This window comes from Aythya ferina (genome assembly GCF_964211825.1).
Source record: "Aythya ferina genome assembly, chromosome: 1".
NCBI classification, from domain to species: domain Eukaryota; kingdom Metazoa; phylum Chordata; class Aves; order Anseriformes; family Anatidae; genus Aythya; species Aythya ferina.
Window position 1 is genome coordinate 180281040 of NC_140296.1, and position 23962 is coordinate 180305001.

Here is a 23962-nt window from a genome sequence, read left to right on the forward strand (position 1 = left end):
GCAACAATTAAAACATCGGGGTGTTATCAGCACTCTTCTCATCCTAAGCCAAAACACAGCATTCCACCAGCTACTAGGAAGAAAATTAATTCTGTTCTAACTGAAACCAGGACAGGTTCCAAAACCTGACTTTTCAGACCATCTCTAAAAAACACAGTACCGTTAAATAGTAAATAACACTAACAAAACCATCTTGGGTAATGCGTTAATATGCCTAAGGCATCACACAGTAGACCTGTCTCCAGAGAGACTTTGAGCTCTGAAATATACACCTGGAGCCAAACCAGAAAATATGTTATGTGTTTTCTTGCCATGATCCTGGCATACAGCCTTCGGCATACTTTCCAGTTGTGAAGGACACTTCACAGACATTTCTGTGTGCAGCAAGGATGATCTCAGAGCCCTCTCCTCCCTCCCCAAAAAACCAAACCAAACCAAACCAAACCAAACCAAACCAAACCAAACCAGTGGAGGCATCCCTAATGTATGCGTGTACCTATCTTGCCTGTCTTTCCTCTTCTTCCCCTTCATACAGCTAGGGACAACTCCTACCCACCTCCTTTCCTAGTCCAGCAAAAACACCGTATTCCTGCCCAAATAAGGCAGGCAGCAGCTACTGTGACACTTCCAAGAAAATGAGCTAGCAACAAATGCAAAAATCTACATGGCTTGTTTGTGATCCACAAAAACATACATACAGAAACAAGGATTCCTTCTGGAATCAGTAGCAGAAAGATGCCAGTATGTTGTACCTGTGGACTTATACTTCCAGGTACATGCAAGTAAATTCATAACCCTAAGATCACTGGAATAGACAGAGAACAAAGTTTAAAATAGTAGTTATTAACTAATTATGAACTTAGACTTACATTCACAAATTATTTCTGCTGGAAGAAATGAAAAGGAGAGATGGAAAATGCAATTGTTTCATTCAACACTTTTCAAAGGGAATGCTTCAGGTTTTTTGCTTTAAATTACTCTTCAGAGAGAAAAATTGCCTAATGTTACAGGCAATCTTCTTTCAGCAATCAAAAATATTTTTATCTATTCTAGATAAACCAAAATGTTGTTTATTTTTACGTGTTTAATATTTAAACATCGAACTATAAATTTCACTGTGTTCTAAGCATCAAGTACAGAAGACTTTTCCTTTGAAACTAAAATGAAACTATCATTGCACTACTGTACTGATGTCCACAAAGGAAACAGAAGTCTACCCCAGCCTACAGCGGTCAGAGGGTATGTGTATCAGAGAAGTCAGAGCACTGTGTCTTGTCCAGTTGTGCCCCAATCTCCTTCTGCGACGTACAATTTTCATAGCTTTAAGTGCTTAACTACTGTCTGAAAATGGTTGTGGAGGGATGTTTTCAGTGTTGTTTGTTTGTTTTTTTTTCCTTTTTTTTTTTTTCTTTCAATTGACTGTAGAGAGATATGGTCTCGCTTGGATGCTTTAGAGGAGTCTGGATCATCATTGCTCTGTTGTTTGGTTGTTTGGTTGGCTGATTTTTTATTTTATTTTATTTTATTTTTTACTCCTTTATTGTCTGTTTTGCACTGTAATTCTTAAAGACATCAAGTAAAATGGAATAGTGCAAGATATATATAGAAATGTAAACTCAAAACATAATAGCAGGAGATGATATGGGAAGAAATTAAAGATATGTAAGGTACTTTAAAAGAAAAAAAAGACAAATTTGGTTCAGAGGAGAAAGCTATGTGGTTGGCTGTGTTTACAGACTGAGCTCAATCTGATTACCCTGCCAAGACACAGAAAATGAGCAGAGACATGGCAGCTAATGTATATTAGTTCTGTATTTCATTTAACAAGATTGAAGATGAACATATACTTACTGAGATTGTGGTTATCCTTTTTTTGTCTCTCCTTGGCCATTGCTCTTGTATCTGCTTCTGACAGAAAGTAACATTTATTACAACAGTCCTCAAGTTACAATTTCAGCTTTCCTATCACCATTTCAAAATAGCCTCTTTTCACACAGACACACACACACACTCGAAAGACTTCTATTCATTTTACTTTATTACTCTTTTTATTATTAAACAAGATCATAAGCAAATCTACATTCTACCAGTACTAAATTTTTGAGCAAGTCTGACGGGTTACTTAAGATATTTATTATTGCACATTTTTTATTTAAGAATATAGAAATGTTATGGAGGAGTATTTTTCTACTATTTGCTGTAGTTTACAACAGGAAAAAACAACACAGTAATGTGAATATGGATTTTTATATCCCATAATGCAAGAGTTAATCAGATTTCTAATATATTCATATTGGACAAACTCAGTGTTTCCTCTGAGTAACACTAATAAACTGTACATGGTTGGTAGCATTCTTTGGATTAATTGAATGTAACTTTTAAAGTTGTTAATCCACTAATATAGATTTACCTTGAATAGCCTTATTGTAAGCTTTTAAAAGAACCATTTGTTCCACCCTGGAACAAATTTAATGGATGATAATTTATTTATACCATTGATCAGGAGCCAACATGTGGAAGAATCCACTGTTTTCTAAAATAATTAGGTTTATAAGAAGCATGATGTTCATGAAAATCACAGGGCAAACATTGTTTCTCAATTGCTAAAGAGGAGAACAGAAAGAAAACATTTCTTCATGGTCTTTGTTCTTTTCCTTAAACGAAACTACATATCGCAAAATTCTCAGGAAATGAATTATTATGGAGATTTATTTCATGAGTATTTTTTGTTCAACTTTTAAGAGAAACATCATAACTTCTTAAATTATAAAATGCTGAAATCTGAGAGTTCTTTTACCTGTGAGTTCCCTTTTTACTGGTAGATTAGCTGGGCAAGAAGCATTTGTGAGACCCATATTAGCTGGTGTCATTCCCTGGTCACTGTTATATATATCCAAAATGCTGCTAGATAGCTTAAGGGGGAGGGGGAGGAAAGGAAAAGAAGAAAGAGAAAACAAAACAACAACAACAACAAAAAAACAATTAGAATAAGTTAAAAAACTTAGAAGATTAAAAAAAAAAAAAAAAAAAAAAAGCCATAAATACAAAAGAAAAATATGTTTCTTGAATATGAGACTGATGTTCTTTAGAAGCAGCTATAGATATGTCTAAAGGGAAACTTAGTCCTTAAGTAATATTAAGTAACCTCAAAAGTGAAAGATCAAAGTGTGCCATTGTTCTACAAGCAGATTTCCAAGTGAAATTTCTACAGGTTTTAGCTGCAGAGTAATGGAAGGATATGGCCCATGGTGTCTGTTTTTGAATTAATTCTATTCCATATTTTCAAATAACAGGATTAGCACAACTGCATTTGAAACAAAAGTTAGGTTGAAAGGAAAAGTAACCTTGCTGATTTTGAACTACTACATAATGATTCTGTGGATTCCAGATTATCACCCAAATATTACCTTTACTTTTTAACTGTATTGAAGTTTAGTAATGAACAGTTTGGACTCAGTTTCTATGACCATATAACAATCCTTTCATTATTGATTATTGTCTTATATATTGCTGTATGTTCATGTGAAAATAGACTCCAAGTCCAAGACAACCAAGAATGTAAAACAGCTAAGCAACTTTTTTTTTCCTTTTTTTATTCCCTTTTTTTTTCTTTTTCATTCTATGATGCACATAAAGTTTGTGCAGACTGTTTTGTTGTTTTCTTTTGGGGCCAATACAAAATGACTCAGAAATCTAGTTCAGAACCTGGTCTTGAATGCTTTCAGGAATGGGGCATTCACAGCTTCTCTGGGCAACCTGCTTCAGTGCTTCACCAGCCTCTGAGTGAAGAATTTCCTCCTAAAATCGAATCTAAATCTCTCTTTTAGTTCATAACCATTCTCCCCTGTCCTATCACTATCTGCCTGTGTTGAAAAATTTGCTCTTCATCATTTATATAAGTTCTCTCTAAGTATTGAAAGACTTCAGCGAGGTTTCCCTAAAGCTTTCTATTCTGCAGACTGAACAACCCAAACTCTTTCCACCTAATAAGCGAGGTGCTCCAGCCCTTTTATCATCTTTGTGTCCCTCCACTGGACATATTCTAAAATGTCCAAATTCTCCTTCTTCTACTGGAGACCCCAGACCTGGATGCAACACTCCAAGTGGGACCTCACAAGGACAGAGTGGAGGGGGAACAATCACATTCCTTGACTTGCTGGCCAATCCTCTGTTGATGCAGCCCAGGAAGCAGCTGGCCTTTTGGTCTGCAAGCACACACTGATGGCTCATACAAAGCCTTTCCTCCACCAAAACCCCCAAGTCCCTCTTTGCAGGGCTGCTCGCAATGAGTTCTTCACCTAGTCTATGCTCATGTTTGGGATTGCACTAACCCTGGTGCAACACCTTGCACTTGGCCTTGTTGAACCTCATTACGTTCATGTGGGCCCACTGCTCAAGCTTGTCCAGGTCCCTTTGGATGGCATCCCTTTCTTCTGTTGTATCAACTGCACTACTCAGCTTGGTGTCATCTTCAGATTTGCTGAGGGTGCACTTGATCCCACTGTCTGTGTCACTGATAAAGATATTAAACAGCATCGGTTCCAGGACAGACCCCTGAGGGACACTATTTGTCATCGGCCTCCACCTGGAACATTTTGAATGGAGACACTTTCCCAATGATTTTTTTAGTGTGAAATTATCCCATGGCAGTTCTTACTACATTTTTATATTAACTCTGAAAAAGTAAATAAACTTTTTTTTTTTTTATAATATTTTTTCTAATTATTTGAGAGTCTAGTTTGTGTTAAATTTTCCTAATAACCCACAATAGAATGAAGCATTCAGGATTCCTTTTAAATACATATAAATAACATGCTCACTTTCCAATGAATTTGTAGAAGTCTATTATTTAAGAGAACTAAAAAATCTTAAATACCATTAGAAATCGAAACACCAAGTCAGTTTTGAAAGTCTGATTAAATATTTGATCTCTCAATGAAAACACTTTTTAAAAGAATGTTTGGAATTCAGATGAGTATTACTCAAGAACAAGCTATGTTTAATATGCAGGATTTGAAAGCTAAGCACATTTCCATGTTAAGTACCTTCGTTTCATTCCTGAGAGGTAAACTGACAAGTATTACAGCATTCACTGCAGCTTTAACTTTAGATTTTCTTTGTTTCAATGATAGTATAACTATATTACAAAAGTAAACTCATATTAGCTCTGGATACACGTTTAAAGACTTCCTACACTTATGTAAATGAATTTGGCTTATTGAAATAATATGAAAATAGAATTTCCTATTTAGTGCTGATATAAAAAAAAATGAGAGTCAATGTGACTCCTACACTGATTTCATTGGACTTTGAATAAGGCTATTATAGGGGTTGGGCTAGTGTTGTGAAATGCTAGGAATTGGTAATCACTGAAAATAAGATAATCTCATATAAAATCTAACAAATGAGAAATTCATTTGTATCATACATGTTGTATTTTACATAGTTCGCACAGTTGTGTACATGAGTTCAATATTTTGCATGACACTGGTCGTAAATTTTCTAATTTACAATATTATCAAAACCATTAGTGGAAAAATCAGAACTGTAAACCACAGATTGATGCAAAACACATGAGATGCATCAATGAGTGCTTTTAATTTTCCCTCACAAAGTCATCTGTATGATCTAGGTATGGTTAAATGTCTATGGTCTATTCAAAACAGCATGAATTTAATTGACAAGGCCCAAATTGAAGAGAAAAGGTTAGAAACAGCCAACTGGCTGGTAATTAAAAAACAATACCAAGACATCTGAAAGTTCAAAAGTGTGTAAGGATTCAAAAGAGGCTCTCTGGTGACAATTAGGGTGAGTAAACTCAGAACTACGGGCAGACATTTCAGCTCAATTAGATCACACAGTTGATGAAGGTAATGTCATCTAACTCAGCTTACTTTGTATGGAGTTATATAAATTCATTTGATTCTTTCCATCAGCAGAACTGCTATATCTGTCTGTAGTCTATGTCTGGCTGCATTCATTAATGTTTTCATCGAACAGCAGAAGGCATGTAATATTTCCCAAAATATCCCATATGAACTTTGTTTCACACAGTCTATAGCATTTTTCCCCTCATCATTTGGCAATTTTTATCAATCATTAGGAAAACAGAGTCATAACCTCATGCAGAGATGATAAAAATTAAACCAAAACCCACGTCATTCATCTACTGATGTCAACAATCCTATAACCTCACTAATTAGAATGATTCATATATGTTAATCACATGTCAATCACTAGGAGTGTCAAAATCAGCTTTGTGTCACACCATTAAAGAGAAACTTTGATCTAATGTTGTCTAGCCTTAATAAATTGTTATCCAGAACTTAGACATCAGAGAATAAACGTATTCAAGAGCACTGCCACAGAGATCCTACAAAATACTCACTCATTCACTTCTTTGAAAGTGCTATCTGTGTTGCAGAATCCATCTTTCTGACTGAAACATACAGAGGTGTGAAAAGTAGGACCATTTTCAATAACCTCTAGGTAAGTAACTCCCAGGAAATAGAGAATTTTATGTTCAATCCTACTTAAGTCTATTACTGCCTCAACCAATGCACTGAACAATTGGATAGCAGAATAAACAGCTTACTCATCTGACCACAGAAAGGAGACATGGAAAAAAGGTTCTTTTCTTCATAACTACTTTCCATCCAGACACAGATTTTTTGTTGCCCTTCACTGTAGGTGATACTGTTCAGTACAAAAGCAGTTGTGCCAATCTCACTATCAACTGCCACTTGGTAGAAATCTCAAATACAATGAAATGACCATTATGATGGTTATGTGTCTTTGTGGATAAATCCACTAGTGATCTCCCTTTGACACACTGTCTTCATCTTCAGTTAACCAGCATTTTCACATTTACAGTTGGGTAAAGTGGGTATAAAGCAGCCTGTAAATTAGATGATGTAGTTATCATCACATTGTTCGAAGAGAAATCTTATGCTCGGAGACCCTCTGGGGTATGCAACTAGGAAAACCATAGACCTGTTAGACTGGGTCCAGATGAGGTTCAAATTTCCAAATAAGCTCTTATTTTCAAAATCACATGAGATAAACAGAGCAAAACAGACTGGATCTTTCCTGACAAATATTTACATTGATTATTATGGGAGAATTTTAAAAATACAAAGTCAAAAACATATCACTTTTGAATTTTGTTGCAACTCTCTGCCTGAATTTGGCCTGAATTGATATTCACCCTGGAAAATCCTTGCTACTGTTACAGAATATCAAGAAAAAAAAATAGATATTAGTCAATTTTGATACAACATAAAAAAGATTTTTTGTTTGATTATGCATTGGAGCTCCATATACCATAATGTAAATTATTTCTTACAATGTCATATAAATAGATTTATCTATTTTTGCAGCACTGAGGCTTCAAATAGCTATCAATTTTAACCTACAAGACAAATATATACATTGACATAATTTTACCAAAAAAGTACAAAAAAGTACTAAAGTATAAATCATTTGCAATGGCATAATTATATGATGTGTATACAATAGTGATCTTATAATTATAGAGCACTGACAAATCTGATGAATCCCAAAGCACTTTAAAGCTGCACCTCATTACACTACATCAAAAGTATGTTCTTGTTTCAGTTTAGATATGTGGAAACACAGATATTCAGGTATGAAAATTCATAAGTCCCAGGAAATAAACTATTTATCCTGCAGGTGCCAAGAGCCACACTAGTTCACAGCTGTGATGTTCTGAGAAGTACTGGTAAGTCACATCATTTTCAACCTTTGCATTGAACATACATATATTTGTGTGTGTATGTCTCAGAATTTAGATGCAAGGGGTGAACACAGACATATTAAAAATAGCAGGATATAATTACTCACTTTTTCTGCTTCTAAAATGCAGCCAGCTTTGGACAAAAGATTAATAACCTTTAACACAGCAAATGATTTAGTGGGAATAACCAGTGACAATGTGGTACAGGAAGAGAATAATACTATATCTAATTAAAACTGCAAGGAGAATTAAAGAAAGCAGACTGTAATTAACGAAGTTAGCATTTGGCAAGGACATTGGGGTTAACGTTCTTTCTTTTGTATAAAGTGTCATGGGATCTTCAATGCCTGTGTGCAAAGACTGGAACGTAAGAATTTCCATTCATGGGGCTCAATCCTGAAAGATGCTCAACTTTGAAGCTTAAACCAATTATAAAGGCAAACTTCAGCTGAAGTACAGAATCACAGAATCACAGAATTTCTAGGTTGGAAGAGACCTCAAGATCATCGAGCCCAACCTCTGACCTAACGCTAGCAGTCCCCACTAAACCATATCCCTAAGCTCTACATCTAAACGTCTTTTGAAGACTTCCAGGGATGGTGACTCCACCACTTCCCTGGGCAGCCTGTTCCAATGCCTCACAACCCTTTCAGTAAAGAAGTTCTTCCTAACATCTAACCTAAAACTCCCCTGGCTCAACTTAAGCCCATTCCCCCTCGTTCTGTCACCAGGCACGTGGGAGAACAAACCAACCCCCACCTCGCTACAGCCTCCCTTGAGGTACCTATAGAGAGTGATAAGGTCGCCCCTGAGCCTCCTCTTCTCCAGGCTGAACAAGCCCAGCTCCCTCAGCCGCTCCTCGTAGGACTTGTTCTCCAGGCCCCTCACCAGCTTCGTCGCCCTTCTCTGGACTCACTCAAGCACCTCAATGTCCTTCTTGTAGCGAGGGGCCCAAAACTGAACACAGTACTCGAGGTGCGGCCTCATCAGAGCTGAGTACAGGAGGACGATCACCTCCATAGCCCTGATGGTCACACTGTTCCTGATACAAGCCAGGATGCCGTCGGCCTTCTTGGCCACCTGAGCACACTGCTGGCTCATATTCAGCCGACTATCCACCATCACTCCCAGGTCCTTCTCTGCCTGGCAGCTCTCCAACCATTCCTCTCCCAGCCTGTAGCTCTGCTTGGGGTTATTGCGCCCCAGGTGCAGGACCCGGCACTTGGCCTTGTTGAACTTCATGCAGTTGACCTCAGCCCATCGGTGCAGCCTATCCAGATCCTCCTGCAGAGCTTTCCTACCCTCAAGCAGATCGACACACGCACCTAACTTGGTGTCATCTGCAAACTTACTGAGGGTGCACTCGATGCCCTCGTCCAGATCATCGATGAAGATATTAAAGAGGACCTGAGTGACTGGCTTGAGATTCTGCCTGGCTTGAGCTCAGCAGAACCTCACAAGAACCTGAGACCTTGTGGTTGCTGGCAATGTCTAACACAAGTACTATAAAGGCCTCATCCAAAGGAGCTTGTTATGTTTGGATCTAAACTGCCATGCAGGCAGGACTGTGCATTAAATATTAATATTAAGGGTTCGCTACTTGCATGGTTGGCTGCCAATGAACAGCAGTGATCACAATTTGCAATGTTTAATATGCTTTATTTATTTGTTTGTTTGTTTGGAGGTAGCGAGAGAGGGGGGGGAAACATTACTAATCCAGAAAAACTGTTTCTTCATGAAGGGGAATACAGAGAAATACTATGGTATTCCAAATCCCGTAGCATGACAGATATTGACAAGTATCATTTAATTTCAAGGAAGAATTAAATTAAATAGCATATGATAAAACATATCTATAAGGGTCACTTTTCCCCTTTCACCTGTAGTCCCAACACAGTACCATGTCACAACAGTGTTCACTTACATCATCATATACTATTTAAGTATTTGTTCATTTGGCTAATCTTTGCATGATGTGTTCGTATTACAGTAACATCCAAGTCTGTAAGAATCTATCACAGTTAATATTGCACAGATAGAAAATAATAAGTGAACCCTGTTCCAAAGGCGAATAGATTTTTCTTAATCTAAAAACTCTGCTGAATGTGGTAATGTTCAGCCTAGACACAGAGACCCTGGGCTAGAAAGTGCCGAGGACATTGGGTTGAATTATCATAACATCACATAAACCAACCATACTCTTTCTTAAAATCAGTTAGGTTTCCTGTCTCCAGTATTTTGATTTGGAGTGTGTTGCAGAAGTTGAGTGATTACAGACTGCTGTTAAAAAGCTTTATCTCCACCTCCAGACAAATATTATTTCATTTATGTTTTCCTTTAACTTATGTAATTAATTGTTTAACTTATGTAATTAATTAACTTCCCAATGTGAGTAGCCATAGATCCTATAAACCTTTGTTTTGTTAAACTGATCAGGCCATGCATTTTTAGCCAAATTTCCCATGCTATGATTTGTCCTAACAGTCCTCTCTCTACCTTTCCTGCTTTCTGCTTTGAATAAGTCTTTCTGAAGGATGTACACTTACATTTGTCTACAGTATTCTAAAAGGTTTCTACCCAGTGAATTCCACAGTGGATATTCCTCTGTGTCTCTGGAAATCTCTCTCGTCCCTCTCTTGATGTATTCTAAGATCATATTTATCTTCCCTCCCCTCCCCCCCTCCTTTTTTTTTCCAGTCTCATCATTTTGATGGCTTATAGTCATTCTGTAAGCAACTAATATAATCAGATTTTTCTCTGTCATCTCCAGCTAATGAACTCTCAGCTTACTGCAGACATTCCTGTTATTAGTATTTAAATGAATGACCTTGCACTCAGTCCTGTTACATCGCTTCCATTTATACTATTTTGTCATCTCAGTCATTTAACTATTCCTCTACAATATCTTGACCCTTCTTTGTATTGGCAATGCTTTCTATTTTTGCTACCTCAATGAATTTCATCAGCAAAACCATATATTTTTCTACCAGAGTCATTAACAAAATTATTAAATAAACAGAAGCTCAAGACCAATTCTTGGAGTGCTTCATTAATACGTTTTAACAAAATCTTTGTCATCTTTCTAGCCTACCCCTAAACCTGAATACAATCCTGCTCATTTTCCTTTCTCTGTAATCTGTATTGCATTTTACTAATAGTCATTCATAGAAAGGAGGATACAAACACTAAATCCTGAATATGCAAGGCTAGCTAGAAAGGATAATTCCAGTAGCAAACAGATACATCCAAAAGGATGTCACTAGTCATGGAAGTGATGCAGGTATGCACATTTTTAAAGAGCAAATACCTTTTATGTTCTTGTTACCTAAAATGGTTAATTCTTAGGATAGCAAGGGCTTTTCACTGATGTTATCTGGACTGTCCTGACAGGTCGGATCAATTCATCAGCTAACCTGAGTTCTCTTGAGGGATCTGGGAGCAGAAGGCAAGATGGACTATCCAGTTTGTGGAAGCTCATTTCTAGGTACCACTTCTTCTATAGTCTTCTCAGTTCTCCATGGTCATGTAAAGGTCATAAAGCCCAGGTATATGATCAGAGGGCTTAAAGATGACCCCAGAAAAGAAAGAGTTCATAAACCTGACTGCCTCTGAGATTTTCATTCTGCTCATGTCAGAAGAGCCTATGGAAAACAGGACAAGTGGGAAGCAAACTGCAGGAATTGTCTTGCTAGCAGAAACATCCTTAAGTTACCCTTTTTTCTAGGGTTAATAACTGCAGACATGCAACGTGATGAGTGTGCCTACATGTTGCGTGCCTGTATATCCTGCAGTAACAGAAATAGGGTATACATCCAGAGAAGCTGATGTATACAATACAGATAGTTCAGAAAACCATTGGCCCTACTAGACCTGGTCACATTGCCTGTACTGCATGTACAGACTTGGCAATCTCTAGGAACAGGGAAGCAAAGTACATGCACTTTACTTGTCACAAGAAGAAGCTACGTATCTGCCTAACTTGAGGGCTTGGGTATTGTATCTGGAAAAAAAAGGTCTTTTTGTGCTTGATAAAAAATAATACTTGCTCAGACTTCATCTAGATTAAGTGTTCACATGTGAAATATTACTACAATACTTTATAGTTGCCCACCCCTAAATATATCCTGCTTAAATCATGTTATCATTGGAACCTAATTGATAGCATCACTTCAAAGAACAGTTTTGTAAAATGAAGCTATTTCTTCTTAGATATAAAATATATGTTAGCACCCATTCATCTATCTCAGTGTGGTCCTTGCTTATTCATTTTAATTAAAAAATCAAAGCAGATATTTTACACAGATTTTATACTAATTTCATATGCATCCCAAATGTAGGAATCTAAATTTGGAACAGTGTCCACATTTCATTTTACATACTAAGTAAAATTTGGTTTGTGCACTATTTATGTTACTGGAATACAAAACATAAAAAGACATATTTCTTGTCAGTCTTGACCTGTTTAGTCATGATACACAAACTCAAATATTGTTAATTTTTTGAAGTCCACAGATGAACTTCACAATGTGCACTGAATTTGGTCAAAGAGTGAATTGGTCAATAAATGTACAATAACCCAGTCATTACAACTCTATTTTCAGAACAGTGGTATCTGGTATAACAAGTGTTTCTAATTTTTGATGACGGGAAAACTGGGGCTATTCTTCTATCTTCAATGTGTGTTTTAGTGAATTGTGACTTTTCTTCTAATTCAAAAGCATTACAGACAGGAGGAATGATTGTGTGGTTCAGCAAAAGACCTGTACTCAGAATACTGGAGTTCAACCCCTTGCATTGTTTTTCAGTTTCTAGGTTGCTTGAAGAAAGGTGAACACAAACTGATATCTTTTTTTTTTCTTTTTTTTTTTTTTCTTTTTTTTTTTTTTTTCTGAAGAGATGTGTTTACATTGTAAACTATAAAAAATTTGTAACATATTTAGTCTAGAACAAGAAGATTCCTCTACAGCTAAATATTTTAGGTCTTTTTCAATTGAAATACAAAATGTTTATGACATATTTGAAAATAGATGGTCTTCGGGGACAACTACTATCCAAATTTTTCAGTTCCTACTTTTATTATCTGCAGAGAACAGCAGAAAAGCAAATTCATCCCTTTTCAGACTTGTTTTTTTTTTTTAGAACAAATTGTATCTCCTTCTATATTTATCTTTAACATGGTTCATAATTGCATACTCCTCAACCAGAGACTTAATGTTCAGATATATTATATTACATATTATATATAATGTATGAAAACTGGTTCATTTTTTATCTTCAAATAATGATCATCAAGCTGCTTCATTATTCATCGGAGAAAAATGAACTCTGTTCATTTTCCCAGTTACAGTACTTTCCTGCCCTGATCATATACATAGAAGTACTTTGTCTAGATAAATGTCTGGTCAAATATGACCAAGCAAGAGAATTTACTGGAGAATCAGCCTTTTACTGTAGAGTTCTGTTCTTTCAGTTATCATCTCTTAATGATACATTTTTATCTGTTCTTGTCTTTTCTGGTTACAAACCTAAATTAACAGGCAAGGACCAAAAGTGAAGTGGTGGTGTGACATGTCATCAGCCAACTGACATCTGGAAATAAGACGCTATGGGAGTACTGTCTCACTAATCTCCAGGGTCTGAAACCCCAAAATGACAGTGATAGCACTGTTAGTTTTTTACTAAGATTATTTCACTAGTAACACCAGCTAATGCCCTACTTCCTTGCAGCTTCTTCCGTTTCTCTGACTACCATCTATAAATGCTAATACCAAATCATTCAAAGTCTTGCTCTGGAGACAAAGAATGGCACAAAAACATCAGAAAAAAATGAGGCTGAGGGACAAGTGAAAACTAGACTTTTTTTGGGATGTGAATGCTGGCCACTTCCTCTTGAATATAAAAGCTAAAATTTTTATTACCAGTATTTATATTACATACTTTATATATATCTTACATTTCATAGAATCATATCACAGAATCATAGAATGGCTCAGATTGGAAGGGACCTTAAAGATCTTCTAACTCTAACCCTCCTGCCATCACCCACTAGATCAGGTTAGCCAAGGCCCCGTACAACCTGGCCTTGAATACATCCAGGCATGGGGCATCCAAAGCTTCTTTTGGAAACCTATTCCAGTGCCTCACTACCCTTACAGTGAAGAATTTCCTTCTAAAGTCTAGTCTAAATTTATCCTCTTTTAGTTTAAGGCCATTCCCCCTTATCCTGTCATTACCTAGCCAAGTAAAGAGTTCTTCTCTGTCATTTTTATAAGACCCCTTTAATTGCCCCTAAAATGGCCACAATGAGGTCACCCAGGAGCCTTCTGAACCTCCAGAGAGAACATCCCCAGTTCTCTCAGCCTTTCCCAGTAGAAGAGGTGCTCCAGCCCTTTGATCATCTTTGTAGCTCTCCACTGGACTTGCTCTAACAGCCCCATATCTTTCTTGTGCTGGGGACTCCAGACCTGGATGCAGCACTCCAAGTAAGGCCTCATAAGGGCAGAGCAGAGGGGGGCAACCACCTCCCTCGACCTGCTGGTCACTCCTCTGTTGATACAGCCCAGGATGCAGTTGGCCTTCTGGGCTGCAGGCACACACTGTCGTCTCATGTTGAGCTTTTCATCCACCAGAACCCCCAAGCGCTTCTCTGCAGGGCTGCTCTCAGTGAGTTATTCTCCCAGTCTATATGATCCAGGTGCAGCACCTTGCACCTATATATTTCTTTATTTATCTTAGATATGTATGTAAGATACATGTATATATTTCACATATCATCTAAGTATCTGAATACTGCATAGTAAGGTATTTAATGACCTTTATGATCTATTGTTTTCAATGTGTGATCATGTAACATGCATTTTTGTTTTGTTTGGAATTCCTTCCTGTAGTGACTGATTTCAAATACATTCACAAGTAATAAATTATAGTGTAAATATAAATGCACACTAAACTACTTTATGCAACTACTTTATATTACTACTATAAAATACTATATATAGCAGTATATGGAAGAAGACCTTGACAGATAGAGAAGGAGGTGCTAAGAAAAGCAACAATATCTTTCAGGAGTTTGCTTCTCAAAAAGACCCTTCAAGAAATCTGTGTTTTCTACAAATTAGCTTTAGCTTGCAGTAAGAAGCTTGCCTGTGCCTGGAGAACAAAGCAGCCACTATTGCTGTCTCTGAGCTCATAAGACTTTTATACAATCTGTATAAATGTCATTCACAAAAATTCATCAAGTATAGTGTGAGAAGCAGCCATAGTCAATGCATTACAGACTCAAAGGAGCTTAACATAGCCTTAGAGAAGTAGAGACTATGTGGCATGTAATAAGGACTTCGGTTTCTGTGTTACTATATACAGACAAGAACTCCTGAGACATGCAGCAGTGGCTTGACATCAGGGCTTTGGGAGAAGATGGAATTTGCCTGATGGCCTCAAAGAGCAGAAAAAACATATTACCCACCAGCAAAAGCAAACTACAAGATGACAACACATGTTCAAAATTCATTCCATTGTCCACTAGTTCAGGATCTCCAAACTGCTAATTCTTAGACACTGTGATTTCTTGAAGGAATTGGGTTTACCTACAGTGAGGAAGAGATAAATATCTGTTTTTATAGTTTTAATATGTTTCTTTTCTTTTCCTGTCCCCAAGGGCTGGGAATACAACTCAGTACAGGTATCTACAGTATGAACATGAGTATTTGAGTTAGTTCTTTAGATTCCCCTAATACTTAAGGAGGGAAACAGATACTTCTTCAGTGCAGCTCATTTCATACTAAATGTTAAACCTAAAATCAGTGTGGCAAATCACAGGCTACGGTTGCCTCTTTATAATAGGTACAGACCAAAATAAATAAATAAGTAAATAAAAATTGAAGAGTTATGCTGCAGATTAGGAAGCTAAATGTGAGTAGTCTAAAATTAGGTGTGATAAATTCAACTCTATTTGTTGGACTACCAGTTAATACTGAGTTGAGGTTCATCAAATGTAGATAAAGAATTGTGGGTGTTTTTTGTTTGTTTGTTTGTCTGTTTTGTTGTTGTTGTTGTTGTTGTTTGTTTGTTTGTTTGTTTTTAAGAGTAACAGATCCTGTTTCTGTTTTTGTATTTCTATGATAAAATATCATTAGCATGTTTCCTTGGGCCCAGCTAGCTCCCTCAATGAAGGAACTAATAAACTGATATTGATGTAGAAGTTAGTACAATGCATTAAACTTTGTGGGTTGTTTCCAATAGGCAGAGTTTGCAAAGACTTTCAGATATATGCAGTTTAACTGAAAGATCAGGTTATGATATCAAGGCATATTCTTAATAAAAATAAATGTTATGAGCATATTAGGAGAAATATAAACCTGTTTTATATATCCCTTTCTCTTACCCCTATTCAACATGTTTAGCATATGAAGACCATATTTCAGTTTACCATTGAAAGAGGAACTTATATATAATAAATTGAATATTTAAGAATAATACTTCTCCTTATGCCTACTTACATTTATGAAAGAGAAAAACAAAGTGGAAAAAAATAGTCTTCAGCTCCAGAAAACAGTTCTGAGTTCTCAGTTTGTGCATTTCATTGCTCAACTTTGCAGCTGAAAGACACAATTCCCTATCTGGTACCTTTATACAATTGAAGAAAGGCAAAGAAATTATTTGCTCACCAGTTTTATTTTTGAGGAGTCTATTATTTCCACAATAGCTACAGACTGTTCTTTCTCCTTCATTTTTCTTCTTTAAACTTGTAAAAGATACCAGGAGTGCTAGACAGAAGCTTATATATGAAGGTGAACTTTGATTTTTCCTTGGACTTTAAGACTAATCTAGTGTAGAATGTGATTGACAAAGCATTTTCATTGATGTTATGCAGCTTTTCAGGTTACCCAACCTAAGCAAATGAAGTTGTTAATGTTTACTCTGGCCCTTTCTCTAAAATGGTTTTGAACTTTAGCAGATTTTATAAACTTACAACAATTGTCAAATGGCATCAGCGTTCCCTAAACTAAAAAACAGAATCATGGAATATCCCGTGTTGGAAGGGACCAACAAGGATCGTTGAGTCCAACTTGAAATACTTGTGATTGTACAGCATAGGGCTTCCTAAATCATCAATGCTATATACACCACTAAAGTAAAACTGATTTTATTTCATGATTGAAGAATACCAGCAATTACTGAATAATTTGGAGGATACCTGCTTGAATTTCTATTTTCTGTATGATTTCTGAGAATGGAACAGACAGTTTGGGTAATCCATACAAATGGTAGCCATCCATATTTGACAAATAACAAAATTTAGTAATGCCATGACAAGAAACTGTGACCTCAAAGACCTTGTAATGAAAGTGAGATCTTGCAGACAGACTCCGTTGTACTTTTATCAAAAAATAGTGTCTCCTATCAAGTGCAGAGTTAACAGATATAATGAGAACCTTATACTGGCTGTAGTTAACCAAATCATAAAAATTGGAGAAAGAAAACATCCAAACTATTCTGTCCTGATCTAATCTCTAGCCCATGTCATACAATCCAAGTTTTTTATCAAATGTCAAAGGAGGTGACAAAAAGCAAGTGAGCCACAGGACAATTGAGAATTTTCTCCATAAACTGTTTGCCTGCAAGAGTAACAGAAGTAGAACAATCTCACCTGACTTGACTCCAAAGCAGAGAGGAAGCAGACCACAGCTCTCCGTCTTACTGAAAGAGTGCACTGTGAATGTACAAAATGAAGTAGTGCAAATGGAGACACAAAATCTTGCAGGACCTTTCAAGATATGTCCTTTCACAAGCACAGCACTGTGTTCCCCACTGTGTTGTCACTCCCTGAGTATGCTGGCCCAGCCCTGCCACCTAACAACTAGGGGAAAAAAAAATGTCTTTCAGAATGCCTAAGTGCTTTTGCTTCCCCTCGCAGTCAGTGAATCCTCAGTTATGGGTGAACAAATACAAAAGCAGAAAGTGAGTTAGGAAAGCAGCGATGAGGCCACTTGTTTACAAGCACAGGCCTGCGAATGGAAGGTGTACCCCTGAGAGATGGCTGATCCCATAAGGCTGAGCTTAACTTTCTCTCTGCTTTCCTCTGAACGACACAGAAGTCTTTTAATTATTCAAGAGGACCCCTTTATCTTATAGACTGCCATGAGTTCTTGGAAAAGGGGTAAAGTAGATGTGGAAGCCGGGAAGAATCTGGTTATAGACAAACTGTAACTGCCCCTTTTATGGTTGTGCAAAACAGAGGACTTTAGGGTACAGAGAAACAGAGCCTCTGTCTTTGGTTCAGATTTGTGCAGAGATGGCTCAGCAAATGAACAAGGCATGATGAGCAGTTCATTCTTTCTTTCTGCCCTTAATCAAAACCAGAAGTACCAGATAAGCCGGAGGCCTCAAATCTGTACAGTTCTTTATTTCATCCCACATTACCCAACTAGATAACTAGCCATGGGATCTGTGGCATCTGCTGTCCTTTAACTGTTCTAATCATAACAAATAATAATAAGCTTTAATCCAATATTATATTATGTAATATTGTCTAAGGATCCAATAACTAAACCAAGTTTCAACTGAAGTACAATATTATTTCATTGAAATCATACAAACAAAAATAAATTTTTTTGTTTAATTCTTTTCCCACTATATAAATACCACATACATCAACTCAGATTCCAAGGAGAACTGAAGAAATTTGGTTAAATTCACAGATAGACAAAGTTTCCAGCAACAGATTCATTGCTTGTGACAGTTTTAAATCTCCAAAGTGATGTGAACCTCAAACCACCAATGAAACCATAACATAGTTTGTACAATCAGTACATAGTTAGAGCAAGACTTGTTGGAGAAATTAGTGCTGTTTCAAATCTTTAAATATTCCTACTAAAATAAAATAAAATAAAGTAAAATAAAATATTTTGCAGATTTTTTTAAAGTAACTTTAAAGCTATTTGTTTCAGCCTAGTCTAAGACCACCAAGGCTATTCTATTCTCTGAGTGAGATAATTCTTCAAATCACACCTGTGATTTGTGGTGTGGTATATTCATATATAGAAATATTTTTTGTGCTTCTCATTGGTTAGGAACTTCTGCTTTCAGGAAACACTTCTGTTTGTAAACTCATTCAGAGGGACATAATTAGAGAAGAAAACATTTTTTAAATATTAAGAATAAATCAAGACAGAAGCATCGTTCTCAACTCTATTTAGTACTGACATGGAAAAAAAAAAAAAAAAAAAAAAAAGGTTTTCCTTTTTCTCCCAAGCAATCTGAAAGGAGCTGTTCCATTTTGTTTAGCTATTCAAAACCTACTGCTCCAGCAACAGTGAGCCCACTTGATTCAGCAGATCACTAGCTGGGTCATTGCTGGGGATTATTTGAAGGCCTGTTTTATGGTAGTGTTCTGCCTCAAGCAGTACTCTCCACTATTCCTTCATTCTTACCACCAGCCACCTAATTGCTACAGAGCCTCTTTCCTTTCAAGAATACTTCTGAAAGGTCTTGTTTTCTTGAGTAACAAAAGGCAACTTAGAATCCTTGGATATGCTCACAAAATTAAATTATTTTACATCCTGTCCCACCCAGCGCTGAGTGGGAGAAGCCTGTGTCTTTCATAACACTAGTATCTTCTCATCTTATTCTCATCTCAAACCAGTAAATCTCCCAATGCCTTTGATGTAAGTTTTATTGGACTCCATGTCAAGTAGAGGACATTATCTCAGTAGCTGTACAGTGATTATCTGGGATACATCAATTATTTCTGAAAGAAATTGCTGGTAAAATGCCAAACTTTTTCATAGAGATGACTGTTGTGCCTGCTGAATTACCAGGTTTTCTGGTGAGTCCCAGGGTTGTATCCACATATTAGCAAAACAAAACAGCATTTAGTAACAAGAAAAGGTTTCACTGGGTCACACACTGTCAAATTGAACACTGCAATGCACAAAGATCCTATTTTTCAACTCTTTTTTTTTTTTTTAATCTGCACTCTGACTAATGCTCTCCATATCTCCCTTGATACAGTATGTTTCTTACACTTCCCTTCTTCAGATATTAAAATGGATGTAAACTACAGCTTTTTAGAACTTTCTTTACACTTTCAATGATGATGTCATATTTGCTTTATATTAACAGACCTACAGCTGAAATGTAGATACATTTCATATGTCCTGAGTATTTGGAAGTTAATAAACTTTAAATTCACTACAGAATGTTGAAGATACTGTGAGGATTTTGAATGCAAATGAAAGATTGATAAAATTGAAAAATGTTTACTTTTCAAATGTCTGTCACCACAGTAGATATACATGATATTATTTACTTTTTAAAACTCACTCATATATACTTTGCTTCATTTCAAACGGAAACTTTGCAGTGATGTCAATGAGGTTAGGAAGATACCTGTCATTCCTAATATACTAATAAGGACAGGAATGGATTTCTTATAATATAATTAAATATGTTGCTGTAAACAATTTCATAAGACTAAATTATTCTAACAAAGAAAATGACTGTGTTCACTTTCATTTTCAAGTTTTCTTCATAGAATCATAGAATTAAAGAACAGATTGGGTTGGAAGGAACCCTAAAGATCATCTAGATCCAATGCCCCTGCCATGGGCAGGGGCACCTCCCACCAGACCAGGTTGCTTAAAGCCCCATCCAGCCTGGCCTTGAACGCCTCCAGGGACGGGGCATCCACAGCTTCTCTAGGCAATCTGTTCCAGTGCCTCACCACTCTCTGAGTAAAGTCTTTCCTTCTTATATCTAATCTAAATCTACCACCTTTTAGTTTAAAACCATTACCCCTTCCCAGCTTTCCTGTAGCCTCCTTTAGGCAGTGGAATGCCGCTCTAAGGTCTCCCCAGACTTTGTGTTCTCCAGGCTGAACAACCCCAATTCACTCAGCCTGTCTTCACAGGAGATTCTTTATTAAATTCTAGATATTTTCAGCAGAGAAAATACAATTTTGTTTCCCACTTAAAGTTGTACTAAATGTTGTTATACAGCTTTATTACTCTTTAACTATCCTCTCCATTATGAACAATTTTTATCAAGTAATAGATGATGAGAGTAGCTACAATCTGATTTCAGCTATGCTTTCTGGACAACGATATAACTGGGTTTACAAGTACTTTTGGAAGAATTAAGATCTCTTGCATTACAGGGAGGATATGATCTTGTCTTGTAACTCAATTTCTAAAAGTAATTTTAAAAGGTAAGTTTATAGCAGTAGGGTGAATTTAGGAGAAAGAGAATCCAGCCAGAGTACCCCCTGTTTTGAACAGCAAATTCTTAAGTTGCTGTGCAAAAAGAGAGTTTTATGAAATTATGAATTTGGGGCCAAACACAATAAAAGCAAGAGAAACTGCTCTTTGGACGCTATAATTCTAGTAAGAGATGGAAGGATGTTCTTATTTTCACTTCTCTGGTTCTACTAATACATGATTGTAATTCATTAATTCAGGGTCAGACAACAAGTCTCTGAGCAATTACTCACATGAGTGGTCTCATAGAATTCAATGTCCTCATTTAATGTGCCATTAAAATGGTACAGGGGTGCATCTAACTAAAGCAAACATCAGTTCATAGCAACACATGCTGTGTAACACTGTGAAATCCTTCATCTCAACCACTGTCTACTGAGAAAAATGAGAAAAACAAATGGCTTCATGAATTTTTCTGGGTCAACCTAAGAGATTTCTGAAAAGAAAAGGAAAAAGAAAAAAAAAAAAAAAAAAAGCCAAAAGCCTTACTGTATTCAGAAAACCAAGGGAGTCAGATTTTTTTCACAATTTTAGACATACTGTTTCACACCACTAATCTCAGACAATGCCAAAGAAGGTAAAATCTAAGGTGCAATCCTAAAAATACTATAGTGTTGTACTGCAAAAGTGCACACTGACAAAAGAGAAAACAGAAGAGCCAGATGCATTGCTTGATTCCTCCAACACTGGCACAGTTTGCATGCACTGGTGAAGGCAGGCTTCATTTTGCCACATCATTATAGAAAGATATTTGGAAACACACAATATTCTCCAGCTACCTAGCAGCCTGGTGATTTCCTCAGCACAAACAGAAATGTAAATATCCTTACCTGACCCACAGACATTGCAAGACTCTAAATCTTTGCAAGTAATGTTACTTAGACCTAAAAGTCGTTACATCTTTCCTTGTTCTTCAAGAATAGGGTATTCAACATATTTCATGGGGATATGTCCTTCAAGGACATATGTCCTTCATTAAGGCTAATGAGGCTGGAATTAGCATAGATTAACATCCAGTTTTAAAAGGTGTTGAGGGAGTGCAAGTCCAATACAAAACCCAGAATTCATGCTTCCCATCATCGTCCCATGGTACAACACCTGAAAGGATCCTTCCCTGTCCCACGTTAATTTCAGCCAAAATATTAATTCACTCCCCAAGGAGAATTTCTTTGCTATGCTCTGTACTGAGATATGTATAAATCAGACTGACTGACTGTATTAGCTCTGTAACTGGCATACAAATGCCAGGTATTCATGGAACCATTAATTGCCATTAATATTGGATTGCGTAGTTGGCAACACAAAGATGTAGAGATCTCATCTCCTAACATATTTTTTATAGACAGTGATGCTCTGTAGCCGGAAAAAGATGTTCCTCCAGTGGATGATTAAGTGCAAGCACCTGACTCGGTATTCTGAAATGAACTTTGTAGATTATCAAAGCCTGTGAAAATTCTTCTGCTTTCACCAGGGAGGAGTTTGTCTTTACCAGTATTCCTTCTAGGACAAAATCTTGGAAAAAGGTTCCCAAGATAAATCTAGATTGAGAGAAAAGGACATCCCTTCTATAGAGTGTATTGCATTACATTTTTGATAGATTTTACTTCCCCAATAATAACGAGCATTTGCGTCCAGAAAAGGCCCATCTCTCCTCTTTAAATGTGTAACATATATGAAAATTTAAGTAGGCATCGTCAATCTGCTGTCACTGTTTTACAAAAAAGAAAATTATAACACTTTGTTAGGATTATTCCTATAAAGCATTTCATCTGAAAGGTGATATTTCTCATCTTTTTTCTTAAATTATTTAACGTTAGTGCAACTTGCCTCTATGAAAGCCAACAAATAGAACCCACCTTGGTTCAATACAAGACACTAAAGAAAAATACTTTACAACAGATACTAACACATAGCCAAGCTTTGACTTTTTTTAGACAAAGTAGAAGGATCTTAAAACAGGACTTTAAAAGCCTTCTGTGGTCCAGGGAATCTGCATATCCATAGTCCGGCATGTGTATTAGTAAAGGGCTATGCACTGGAGCTGGTGGAGGCGAAAAACTACAAATATTTAATTAGCTATTCAGACCATATAAAGCAGTTGTGTCCCACCACACTGGAACATTTTCCTGTAATGTTTCTTCATAAAAAGACAAATAACTGAAGAGAAATTAGAATAATTCTCTGATAGCACTGCTTTGGTCTCTGAAGTGTAATGTGCAATCTATAATCACTCAGTGAAATTCTCTATTATAAATAGCAAGACCAAATTCCACAAAATACTTACAGTTCTTTGCATTAATAGAGGAGTTTCAGAGCAACCTATCCCTTCATCATTAAAGCTTGATTCCATATTGATTATATCTTCAATAACCTCTTCCATCTAGTAAAATAATATTTTAAGACCAATCATTAGTAGTATTAGTGAAGACAATATTATTCTGAAAATACAGATGAAACAATCATATTTATTGCTTCAATAAAACTGAATTTCAGAAGTTTATATCTTAAAACTCAAATAATTCAAGTACCTTTACACAACATCACAATTTTTACTTCTTGAAAACTATTTTATGGTTTAGCGATTACTTCTTTCCTCCCAACCACCAATCCATTCAACTTTCTTAACCTCGTATTGCAACACCAAGATCAGATGACCAGAGCACATTGCTAAGCTATAACTACGATCTATCACCATCAAATGTCTCATATCCACAGTGTATTTTTCCATTGGTGCATGAAGACTGAAAGGAACCTGTGGTTCTGCAAGAGCATGAGTCACTCAAGATTTGGTACCACACACTGCTCTCAGGGTTCAGCAGACAGAGGTTTGTGTTGTGATTGACAGCGTGCTGGATACTTCTCCAGCCAGCTTTCTAGTTCCACATGTGTTCAAGTCTGAATCTAAAACTGCTTAAGAAGATGAGGTAGCTAATTAGCTATTTGAGGTAAA

The 23962-nt window shown here is 36.6% G+C and overlaps 1 protein-coding gene across 2 annotated transcripts in view; it reads right to left on the reverse strand.

The window, feature by feature from the left end:
- The window catches only part of TFEC (transcription factor EC), a 55561-nt gene that overhangs the window by 15041 nt on the left and 16558 nt on the right, over window positions 1-23962 (reverse strand). The window contains exons 2-4 of one of the 2 annotated variants that reach the window (XM_084497460.1): window positions 23297-23392; window positions 2798-2912; window positions 1852-1908 (exon numbers count right to left, since the gene is read on the reverse strand). In XM_084497460.1, the coding sequence (XP_084353586.1) occupies window positions 1852-1908; window positions 2798-2912; window positions 23297-23392 (268 nt within the window). The remainder of the gene's footprint in view (window positions 1-1851; window positions 1909-2797; window positions 2913-23296; window positions 23393-23962) is intronic. The other variant, XM_084497461.1, reaches the window with a different exon arrangement.